Below are 12,262 nucleotides of genomic sequence, written 5' to 3' on the forward strand. Positions count from 1 at the left end.
CTTCTGGATGTGACACTGTGTGGAGTTGTGTGTGAAGTCCGAGGTGTAGAGGGTGAAGAGGAAAGGGGAGAGCACCGTACCCTGAGGGGCACCTGTGCTGCAGAGTACCATGTCAGACACAGTGACGGAGCCTCACATACTGTGGTCTGTTGGTGAGGTAGTCTATAACCCATGCAGTCAGGTGTTGGTCTACTCCCACACTCTCCATCTTCACTCTGAGTAGTGACGGCTGGATGGTGTTGAAGGCACTGGAGAAGTAAAAAAACATGACCCTCACAGCGCTCCCGCTGTCCTCCAGGTGTAGCAGTGATCTGTGCAGCAGGTAGATCACTGCGTCGTCCACTCCGATTCGAGGCCGGTAAGCAAACTGCAGGGGGTCCAGCTGAGTGCCCACCAGGGGTCGCAGGTGCTGCAGGATAATCCTCTCCATGGTCTTCATCAGGTGAGAGGTCAAGGCAACAGGCCTGAAGTGGTTAGGCTCCTTGGGACGCGGTGTCTTTGGGATCGGGACCACACAGGAGGTCTTCCACAGGGCCGGGACTTTCTCCAGGCTCAGGCTGAGGTTGAACAAGTGCCTGAGAACTCCACAGAGCTGGTCAGCACAGTCCTTGAGGATTCTAGGGCTGATGCCGTCCGGTCCCGGGGCCTTCCTTGCCTTGATCTTCCTCAGCTGACTTCTCACCTGATCATCAGTTATGGAGAGGGGAGTAGAGGATGGCTGGGATAGGGATGTGGGGGTGAAGAGTGGTGAGTTGGTAGCTAGTGAGGATAAGCGGCATAGAAAATGGACGGATGGATGGGTTTCAGCTTTTTATCCCATAATTATGACCATTTTTTCCTTTCAGTGGCTTCCACATGAAAGTGAGTTGGGGAAGAAGGACAAAACAAGCGGCCAAAAACGTACCACTTCCACACGGAATAACAGGCCATAGTCAATGATGAAACAGCGGTCATTTATTGATTAATTATTTTGTTAAAAGCCGTGATAGAGCAAGGGTGCGATATTCAAACCGCAGTGTAGCCATGGACGACTGTATATAAAAAAACAGCAGAACATTATATGCTTTGATGCTCGCTGAATTGAGGCTTCAGATTTGTGTGACGATTTTTGAGCCTTTAAAGATGCTACTTAGTGTCAGTAGTTGTGTGTCTGCTGCTTTAATGCTAATGAGCTGTGTTATTTGTCCACTTTTGACATGTCCACAGTAACAGATGCCATACATCACATGCAACAACGTAACATTAAGGAGTTTGTAGCTGACTGATAGCTGGCAGAGCTTGATTTTAAGATGTGTGGCGAAGCCTGCTTTGTGTCTTTGTACACATTATTGCTCAATAAGCCTCGAGTCGCGCAAAATGTCCGAGTTTGAACCACTGACGGTCACGCCAAGCCTCAACGCACGTCACAAGTCTTCAGTTCAGCGAGCTTCGTAGATACGAAATGTCGCTAGTTTGTCAAATGATAATTGCATTAAATACCGCTGAGGTCGTACAATTTGGAATTCAGATGAAACTTTGGGAAACATACGCCGCTAAAGTCTATCATGACAACAAATCCCCCATCGCGGTTGAAGTCAAACATTAGCAACACTAGCACAGCTACGCGAGCTAAAGAGCTAACATCGTGCTCGGCTAGCCTATTTGCTGAAGAAGAACAACACGATCAAACTTACAGCTCCCACGTCTGTGCCTGATTGATGGAGAGCTGGCAGAGATCTGTTCTCAGATGTGTAGCAAAGCCGGGCGTGGGTCATGTCCACGAGGAAGAAGGTTTGATGTCACATGACAAATTCAAAAGCGCCGTGTTTGAGCGCCGCTTCTCAACAATACAGCAAACAAGTGAAGGAGATGATAGATTTTTCACGTTTGGCGCTCATGAACAGGCTCTCGGGACACACATTACTCTTCGAACATAAACATAACATAAAAAACGTCACTTTTGCACCGCAGGGGAACTTTAAGGAGTTTCCTGCTCAGGTTTTGTACTTTTAAAAACATTTTGCCCTTCTTACAAGCCATCAAGTGCATGTCAAAGGAACGGGTTGCTGCTAACCGCTAACTCTAAGACCATTTCAGCCAATCAGAGGCCTGAAGAAAGTCGTGTGTGGAAAAGAGCATTTGTTCATGTGAGCTGGTCAAGTCGTCAGCTGATCACAGTTGTTTTCTCCAACCAGACATTGGATCTTCCTCCACCACGTCTCTGAGAGCTTCTTGATCTTGTCTGGAGTCTTCCTCTTCAGGGTGAGTCTCTGCGGCCGCACGTCGCCGCCGCCATCTTCTGTCTGATGGATGCTGGCGAAAATGGCCGAGTCGAACGCCTCCTTGAGGTTCTTCTGGGTCAGTGCTGAACACTCAGCGAAGCCCGCGGCGCCCAGCTGCTGGGCCAGCTGCCGGCCCTCCTCTGAGCCCACCGGCCGCTCACGGTTCCGGGCCAGCTGGATCAGCACCTGTACGTCCTCCCGCAGGTCCAGCTGGGTGCCCACGAGGACGAGCGGCGCGCCGGGACAGTGCCGGCGGATCTCGGGCACCCACCTGTGGGTCAGATTGCGGAAGGAAGCGGGTCGGACCACGCTGTAGCACAGCAGGAAGACGTCTGCGTTTCGGTAGCAGAGAGGGCGGAGACGATCCAGCTCGTCCTGAGACACGGAGGACAAAACAGCATCAGGATCAGTTTGTCAGATGCTACATCCGAGTCTATTCCATTTTACATTGCTGACAAACTGGATCCGATCTAGATCAAACTTGCTATTATGACATTACAGCTTTTTGTTCCAGTTGGCTTCCTTAATGACATGAACGTTTGGGTTCTTTTGAGTAGAGCAGAATCATCAAAAAGAGCAAACAGGAAGGTGACGGGGTAATCAAATCTATTAACATTCAGCATCTAATTGATCACTGATGACTTACATTGATCGCTCCGTCATCAACTCCCCATTTCTATCACAAGCACACAGACAAAAAAAATCCCATCATGATGACATCCTGCCATGCTTGAAGCAGCCGTGCGTGTGCTCGTGTCTCACCTGTCCCGCCGTGTCGCACAGCTGCAGCCTGACCGGCGTCCCGTCCACCGCCACCATCACTGAGGAGACACAACGACGATTCCAGATGTGTGATTTTACATTTTATGTTATTTCTACGACGGACCGTCTGCGCAATTCCCTGCCTGACCACGTGAGGGCGCTGCAGTCCTTTTAGCCCACCTTAGCTGATGTTGCTTTGAGATGAACTTTGTTATGTACGAACTTTAAAATGCATCTGTTATGCACAGCGCATGAATAATACTAATTCTTATCATAAATATCATTACTGGGGTGTCACAAGATGTGGGATTCAGGGGCTATCCACACGCAAACGTTTTCCGGTCGAACCGGCAAACTATATCGTTGTTTCAGCCTCTCATTCACACGGGAACGGCGTTCTGGGTGACCTGAAGCGGTATTTTTTTAAAGCTGCTTCCAGAGTGGGAAACGACAAACCGACATAATATCAGAATATTTCACCCTCAGTCGACATTCTCCTCATATTTGTTGTCTTATACTCCATAATGACTCACAGAAGTAATTGCATGTCTTGAAAAGCGGAAGACGGCGGACTTAAGCGCTTGCGTTCTTCCTTCTTCTATGGTTTGGTGTGTCACGTATTCCGACCGCGTGTTTGTTCACAGCGCCAAACCTAGTTGTGCTTGTGTATTATATCCTTTTCGCTCACGTCTGGATGTAACAATTTGCTAATGATTTTGCTAGTGACTTTTTTTTTCCAACCCGCCCAAAAAACAAAACAAAAAATCCCAAGAACGCGTGGCACACCTACGTGTGGCGCTGTGGACCGATACGCGGCCGGAACTACGTGACACACAAGGAGAAAGAACGGATGCGCATAAGTCCGTCGTCTGCAGCTTTTCAAGGCTCGTGTAGACGGCCAGAGTGGACTTACATGTGCGGCATTTTGGGAGTACGAGTCAAGAAAATACCGAGAGAATGTCGATTATCTTAGACACTATGTTGCCTTGACGTCAAAGCTCACCTCTGGTCAAGTGACAGTGACGTCATCGTTTTTTAAATTGTAGCGGATTTGCTAGTCCACAAGGATTTTCCCACTCTGGAAAATACCATTTCAGGGCACCCAGAACGCCATTCCCGTGTAGATGAGAGCCGGAAATGCTAAAATACTTTGCCGTTTTGACCTGAAAACGTTTCCCCCTAAAAAGCCCCTAAAAAAGATTTCTCGTTCGGTCTCGTGGGCACTAGGCCTGTGACGATAATAAGTAACTTAATTAATCGCACAATAAATGAAAATGAACTGGATCATTTTGCCCGCCTCTATATATTGCCATGTGCATGCGTGTCTGTTTTCCTCGTCTCCCACCTCCAAACAGGCAGGAAGGGAGTTCACTCTGTGCATTGCTTTCAGCACCCTGGCACGTTTGTTCCATAGAACAACGGCATGAACAGAGTGAGCCCTTTTGTCAGTCATACAGTCTCTTTGTCGGTAGCATACACACAGAGTGCAGAGGAGTATAGCCTCATGAGGAGCAATGCAAGGTAACGTAGATTGCAACATTTGTTCATTGTACTTTTCTTAAAAGTAATATTAAAATCTCGTGTATCTCATGAACTGAACGTCTCGTGACACCCCTAATAATTATATATTATTATTATTATGATGAGGAGTGCTCAAAAAACAGTGCAGCTGCATAATGGTGGTGGTAACGCGTACCATTCCATATGAGTTGGCGTCACGGCAGCCTACCTGTGAAGTTGTCAAAGGCGGTGGGCACATACTGGGACGGGTATCCGTTAGTGGTGTAGCTGACCACCAGACTGGTCTTGCCCACCGCACCGTCCCCGACCAGGACGCAGTTGACCCGGCGCTCCGGGGCGGGGCCCGAGCGGCGCCGCTTCAGGGCCAGTGGGAAGTCGCGGCTCTTGTGGCGGCGAGGCGGCGACGAAGAGGCGGTGGCCGGCGAGGAGCGGCGGCGGGGCTTGTGGCCGCTGACGTCCTGGGGAAGCATGGCTGCAGGAGAAGAGGACAGCAGGAGTGTGAGCATCCTCACTGGGAAGAGGGGCGGAGCTGTACGCGGCCAAGATAAAGAGCTTATTGGGGGGGGTGAGCACACAGCAAAGCTTTCCAAAGTGAAAGGATAAAGATGTCTCTCTCGAATAGTCATTTCTATGATGCAGCCAATCTCTGACCTCTGACCTCTCCGCAGCTGACTTCATGACACAAACAGCAAAGTAGTGTAGAACCTTGGACGACATCAGACCCACCCACAAGTTCACTTGACTTCACATGTTTGCATTTTCACATGTCAATTAGAGGATCTTTGACTGGTGTATTTGCAGCACATTCCCCGAAACAGCAGAGCACTCTTGTTATATGGAGGATTTTTGCAGCACGTTATGGAGATATTATCGTTGGATGGTATTATCCACTTGTTGAGGTAAAAATGTTGCGGTATGACGCAGCCTAGCATTGGTATTTTAAAAATAAACAAACAAACAAAATAAAGAATGATAACAAAGGAAGGAGTCACCCCCACCCCACCCCCGTCCAAACGTTTCTGTAAATATGAATAATTTGCTGGAATAGCAGTGAAGGGCAGTGTTTGTATTGATAAGGTAGTCAACAGGCAGTATCAGCTACAGCTACCCTCTGTCGCCCTCTAGTGGCTCTGTCGTGTGAAGCATTCCTGCATCAGCTACTGTAATAGTGACAACATATTGTTAATAGGTACACTCTAATGACGGCATTCCGACTTTACTAAGGTGATAATAGTCACTTTTGATCGACACTGTCATTTAACAACATCTTCATTCTTGTGTATTTCATCATATTGACAGCTGTTTGTAATATTTGGACATACTGGTAAAAGAATACCTCCCAAAAGTGAACATTGTCTGTGTTGCAGTTTTTTGGGACACATTAGTCAAGTTTTATCAACTACAAAAAAGTGTCCTACACTTCAGGAACATCTTGAAATTGTGTTGCTTCTTGAAAATGCGACTCATTTAAACAATACCATTGATACTGCTTTACCTTTTTTTTTTTTTTTACACTTGGTTAAAATGACACAAGGTTAAAATGTGACCACGCGACCACAAAACCCCTTTTTCACCATTCCAGTCTTGAAAAAAATTCGACATCCCCACCAGTGGAGTTTTGAAATATGTCTGTTCGCAAAAAAACATTATTAGCTGTCATGTGCATTTTATCCATCCATCCATCCATTTTCTATGCCGCTTCTCCTCTTTAGGGTCGCGGGGGCATGCTGGAGCCAACCAGAAGCCATTCATCAATATAGCAAGATACACTCCTGATCGAAATCTTAAGACCAGTTGAAAAATTGCTAGAATTTGCATTTTGCACATTTGGATCTTAATAAGATTTTGCAAAATGCAAATTGTAGCAATATTTCAACTGGTCCTAAGATGTCGATCAGGAGTGTATTAGATTGGAGTGTCCAAAGTGCGGCCAGGGGTCGTTTGCGGCCCGCAGCTGTTTTTTTATTGGCCCACAGCACATTCTAAAAATATAATTTAACAAGAAAACTGGGGAAAAAAAACAACAATGGCAAATATGAAAAACTCAGCAGTAAATTTTACAAGAATAAAGCCAAAATATTAAAAGCAAAAAGTTGTAATCTAATGAGAAAAAGTCATAATTTTTAAAGAATAACGTGGTACTATTATGAGGAAAAATATTTTAGTAGCATAAAAAAAATATATTTTAGTCATTTCAGCAGCATAAAGTTGAAATATTAAAGAAAGACTTTTTTAAAGTTTGTAATATTACAAAAAACAAACAAAATACAGTCAAACTCAACTCTCAAGTTGAAATCTCATATTAAAAATATACAACAAAAGGTGGCGAGAAATATTTCTATATTGAATAAAGCAAAATATGTTCTTGACCAAAAATCACTCCACACTCTGTACTGTTCCTTAGTATTACCATATTTCATGTATTGTGTGGAGATATGGGAAATAATTACAAAAGCAATCTTCACTCACTCACTGTACTGCAAAAAAGATCTGTGGGGATAATTCATAATGTCAAGTATAGACAACATACAAACCCTTTATTTTTAAAATCACAGATATTAAAATTTGCAGATTTAGTATTCTTTCAAACCACCAGAATAATGCATTAAGTTAATAATAACTCGTTACCTGTCACAATGTGCTAGTGACTACCATTTGTTGTGGTTGTCACTGCGTGGTACCTGCCTTCTTCTGGCTTGTTTCTCCTTTATTGTTGCAGTTACACCTTAAGCGGGCTGGAGGCGGGGACGCTGGGCACACCTGTTGCTAATTACCCGATACTCATTTAAGCCGACTACCCACAGCTGGCAGCCGCTGGTTTATTGTTTCGCCTCTGCTGGCAACACACCCGAGTGCTTCTGCTACCAATCGTTGTTCCATGCCCATTTGGACCTGCTGCCTCCCTGCCGTCCAGCTAACTCCAGAGTTTGTACTTTTCTTCATGGTGTAACTTTCATTTGCCTTTTGTCTCTGTTTTTGCCACAACACCATCGCTTTCTGTTTTTGGAACTACTCTCTCTTGCACTTTTTGTCATTAAAAGTCCTGAATTACCACACGAACTCTAAGCCTCTGCATCTGGGGTCCTAACCACACCGAGAACCTGACAGAATAAACCAGCCAGCAATGGACCCCGCGGAGCCTGAGCCCATTAAATTGGCACTGCGTCACCAGGCTCCATGCCTGGGCAGACAAGAGGAACAACTTAATGCTTTGGGTTCGTGCATTAAAAGCCTAGCTGACCAACAAGACGCTCGCATGCAGGCTCTGGAGACACAGCTCGGCGCGTTGGTCGCAACCCTACAGCAAGGATCTTCCACCACCACACCACCCGCTAACCCTGAAATACCCACAGAACATTCGCGCTCGTCAGACGCCATCTTACCTGCGCTCGGCTCAGTGCTGTCCAAACCCGAGAGGTTCTCCGGCGAGTCCGGTGAGGTACACACCTTCCTCACTTAATGCGAGCTCCACTTCGAGCTGCAGGCGGCTGCCTTCCGCTCCGAGCGGGCACGGATCGCCTTCATCATTTCCCATCTGACTGGCAAAGCAGGGGAGTGGGCCACGGCGGAATGGAGCCGCCGATCTCCCACTTGCTCGTCCTATTCAGCCTTCACCAGGGCGATGGAACAGGTATTCCAACGGACTCCTCCCGGGCGCGACGCAGCACGCGCCCTACTGCGGATAAGTCAGGGACGCCGCAGCGCCATCGACTACGCCGTCGAGTTCCGCGCACTTGCGGCAAAAAGTGATTGGAACGCCACGGCCCTGCTGGATGCATTTTTTACTGGCCTGGCTGATCCCATCAAGGACCAGATGATTCCGCTGGAGACCCCGGCAACCCTCGACGACCTCATCGCCTTGGCTGTCCGCATCGAAAAGCGCCTCAGCGACCGCCATGCAGACCGGGGACGCGGCACCCCCGGCTACAGCCGCGGCGATTACAAGTTCCAACAGACACCGCCCCGGCCATCCGCCTACATGGAATCCACTCCTGCACCTCGGCTCGACGAACCTATGCAGCTGGGAGGGAGTCGTCTCACTCCTGCGGAGAGGAATCGCCGCAAGCTCCTCTGCTTGTGCATCTACTGCGGCCAGGCAGGTCATTCCCTCTCCAGCTGTCCGGTCCGTCCCGACAGCCCACGCACCCAAGCTGCACATCCACGCTCTCCAAGCGCGTCCGGAGACACGCCCCCCCGGATGACGTCAGCGCCTGACGCAGCTGGTAGACTACAACTCCCAGGTACTCTCTCCTGGTCTACCAAACAATTAGACATTAACCCTTTCATTGACTCAGAGGCAGATGACAATTTTATTGATGAGGGGTTTGTCAAACAACATGGTGTTCCTGTGGTAAAACTATCTGATACTAAAGTTGTGCGTTCCCTTGATGGGCGTCACCTTGCTACTATCACGCACCAAACCACTCCACTTCTTCTCCGCATTTCTGGTAACCACTCGGAGACCATGAGTTTCTTAGTCATTCCTTCCCGTTCAGCACCCATCGTATTAGGGCTTACCTGGTTGCTCAAACATAACCCCCACATTGATTGGGCTAAATCCACCATTATTAATTGGAGCGTTTTTTGTCACACCCACTGTCTCAAATCAGCATGTCCACGAACTCCGCCCGCCCAGATAGCATTGCCGGAAAGAATTGATCTCACCTCGGTACCCTCAGTTTACCACGACCTCCGTGAAGCATTCAGTAAAGAAAAAGCCCAGTCACTTCCTCCTCACAGACCATATGATTGTGCCATTGAGCTACTTCCCGGTGCTACCCTCCCATCCGCACGGCTATTTAACATTTCCAAACCTGAAAGGGAAGCGTTGGAGCAGTATATTGCCACGTCTCTCGCAGCTGGCCTCATTCGTCCTTCATCGTCCCCATTAGCTGCTGGGTTTTTTTTCGTGGACAAAAAAGATAAGTCCCTCCGCCCTTGTGTAGACTACTGGGCTCTCAATGATATTACAGTAAAGAATAAATACCCATTACCGCTCATGGATTCCGCATTTAACTCCCTCCATTCCGTCAAGATATTCACTAAGCTTGACCTTCGTTCCGCCTACCATCTAGTTCGTGTCCGAGAGGGTGATGAATGGAAGACCGCGTTCAATACCCCTCTCGGACACTTTGAATATCTAGTCATGCCTTTCGGACTCACCAATGCTCCAGCCGTGTTCCAAAGCTTCATAAATGACGTCCTGCGAGACATGCTCGGCCGCTTTATTTTCGTTTATTTGGACGATATTCTAATTTTTTCATCCTCACTCGAGGAACACACCCAGCACGTTCGTCTGGTCCTCCAAAGGCTACTTGAGAACAAATTATTTGTTAAGGCAGAGAAATGTTCTTTCCACTCGTCGTCCGTTTCCTTTCTGGGGTTCATTGTGGAACAAGGCCAAGTTAGTCCCGACCCAGCCAAGATCCAGGCTGTGGTCGACTGGCCCGTTCCTACATCAAGGAAGCTTCTTCAAAGGTTCCTAGGCTTTGCCAATTTCTATCGCCGATTTATTAGGAATTTTAGCCGGGTCGCAGAACCAATGACGAAGCTCACATCTGTTAAAGTTCCTTTTAGGTGGACCCCAGAGGCAGACGCAGCATTTAGTAAGCTAAAATCTTTATTCACCTCGGTTCCTGTGCTCATTCACCCTAACCCCTCCTCTCAATTCATTGTCGAGGTTGATGCGTCAGACACCGGCGTAGGGGCCGTCCTCTCCCAGCGCTCGAGCGACGACCAGAGGCTCCACCCCTGTGCCTTCTTCTCCCGCCGCCTGACCCCGGCCGAACGCAACTACGACATTGGCAACAGAGAATTATTGGCACTCATCCTGGCGTTGCAAGAGTGGAGGCACTGGCTCGAGGGTGCTGAACTCCCGTTCATTGTTCACACTGACCACAAAAACCTGTCATACCTCCGCTCCGCTCAGCGTCTCAATCCCCGACAAGCACGATGGGCCCTTTTCCTCACTCGATTCAATTTCACCCTGACCTACCGCCCGGGCTCCCAAAACACCAAGCCCGACGCCCTCTCCCGACTACACGCACCGGCCCCGGAGCAACCCCGCCAGGAATACATCGTCCCCCAGTCCCGGATCCTGGGTGCCCTTCAGTGGGATATCGAGCGGCGGGTGGCCAACGCTGCTGAAGAAATCTCCACCCCTGAAGGTTGTCCGGCGGCACGGCTGTTTGTCGTCCAGGGACTCCGCTCCGAGGTCCTCCGGTGGGCCCATGAGTCCAAGGTAGCATGCCACCCCGGAGTCTCCCGCACCGCTTTCCTCCTGGCGCAACGGTTCTGGTGGCCGTCATTCCGAGCAGACGTCCAGAAGTTCGTGGCCGCCTGCCCAGTCTGTGCGCGGAACAAGCCATCTCATCTGGCTCCAGCGGGCTTCCTGCGACCGCTCCCTATCCCCTCCCGCCCATGGTCCCACATAGCACTGGACTTCGTGACAGGACTTCCACCATCTAACGGAAATACAGTCGTCCTCACCATAGTGGATCGCTTTTCGAAAATGGCTCACTTTATAGCACTCCCGAAGCTCCCCTCGGCCCTGGAGACGGCAGATTTACTAGTCTCTCACGCCTTGAGACTGCATGGAATCCCCCTGGATGTGGTCTCAGACAGGGGACCACAATTTACATCTGCTGTCTGGAAGGCGTTCTGCAAAGCCCTCGGAGCATCACCCAGTCTGTCCTCGGGCTATCATCCACAGAGCAACGGTCAAACCGAGAGAGCCAATCAGGACCTGGAGGCGGCCATCCGCTGTGTTTGCCATCAACAGCCCGCCTCCTGGTCCCTCAACCTGCCGTGGATCGAGTATGCTCGCAACACCTTGGTCTGCTCCGCCACGGGCCTGTCCCCGTTCCACGTCGCCTATGGTTACCAGCCTCCGGCATTCCCATCCCTGGAATCAGAGGTGACAGTCCCCTCCGTGGCCGCCCACCTACAACGGGCCCGCCGGGCCTGGCGCAACACACGGGCAGCCCTTGGTCGGACATCAGAGCGCAACCAACGCCTAGCCAACCGCCACCGCTCAGTCGCCCCTGATTACAAGCCAGGACAGAGGGTGTGGCTTTCTTCCCGTGATTTACCCCTCCATGTTGACTCAAAGAAGCTCCAGCCCAGATTCATCGGCCCTTACCCCGTGGATCGTGTCCTGAACCCCTCCGCTGTTCGACTCCGTCTGCCAGAATCCCTCAGGATACATCCGGTTTTTCATGTTTCACTCCTTAAACCAGTTACCACCAGCAACCTCAGCCCTCCGGAGGTGCCTCCCCCTCCCCCCAGGATGATTGAAGGCCACCCAGCATTCACGGTCAAGGCCATTTTGGACGTGAGAAGAAGGGGCAGGGGTTTCCAGTATTTGGTTGACTGGGAGGGGTACGGCCCCGAGGATCGTTCATGGATTTCCCGGTCCCTCATTCTTGACCCCACCCTCATTTCGGACTTTCACAAGCGTTTCCCAGAGAAGCCAGGTAAGCCGCCGGGTGGCGCCCATTAAGGGGGGGGGTACTGTCACAGTTGCCAGTAAGCACTGGTGGTTGATGTGCTGTGTTGCCTTGGTACCTGCCTTCTCCTGGCCTGTTTTCTCTTTTTGCAGTCACACCTTGAGCAGGCTGGAGGCGGGGACGCTGGGCACACCTGTAGCTTATCAGTCTGTACCTATTTAAGCTGACTACCCGCAGCTGGCAGCCGCTGGTTTATTGTCTCGCTACTCG

At 49.7% G+C, this 12,262-nt stretch overlaps 1 protein-coding gene across 1 annotated transcript; it reads right to left on the reverse strand.

The window, feature by feature from the left end:
• Positions 1-377: 377 nt before the first annotated feature.
• On the reverse strand, positions 378-5,014 carry LOC129183244 (rho-related GTP-binding protein RhoU-like). The gene is made up of 4 exons (XM_054780270.1): positions 4,753-5,014; positions 3,024-3,082; positions 2,908-2,937; positions 378-2,636 (listed from the first exon to the last, which is right to left on the reverse strand). Exons 1-4 carry the CDS (start codon positions 5,012-5,014, stop codon positions 2,136-2,138), a joined length of 852 nt encoding a protein of 283 aa, XP_054636245.1. The 3' UTR covers positions 378-2,135.
• Positions 5,015-12,262: the final 7,248 nt, after the last annotated feature.

This window comes from Dunckerocampus dactyliophorus, chromosome 6 (genome assembly GCF_027744805.1).
Source record: "Dunckerocampus dactyliophorus isolate RoL2022-P2 chromosome 6, RoL_Ddac_1.1, whole genome shotgun sequence".
Classification (NCBI taxonomy): Eukaryota; Metazoa; Chordata; class Actinopteri; order Syngnathiformes; family Syngnathidae; genus Dunckerocampus; species Dunckerocampus dactyliophorus.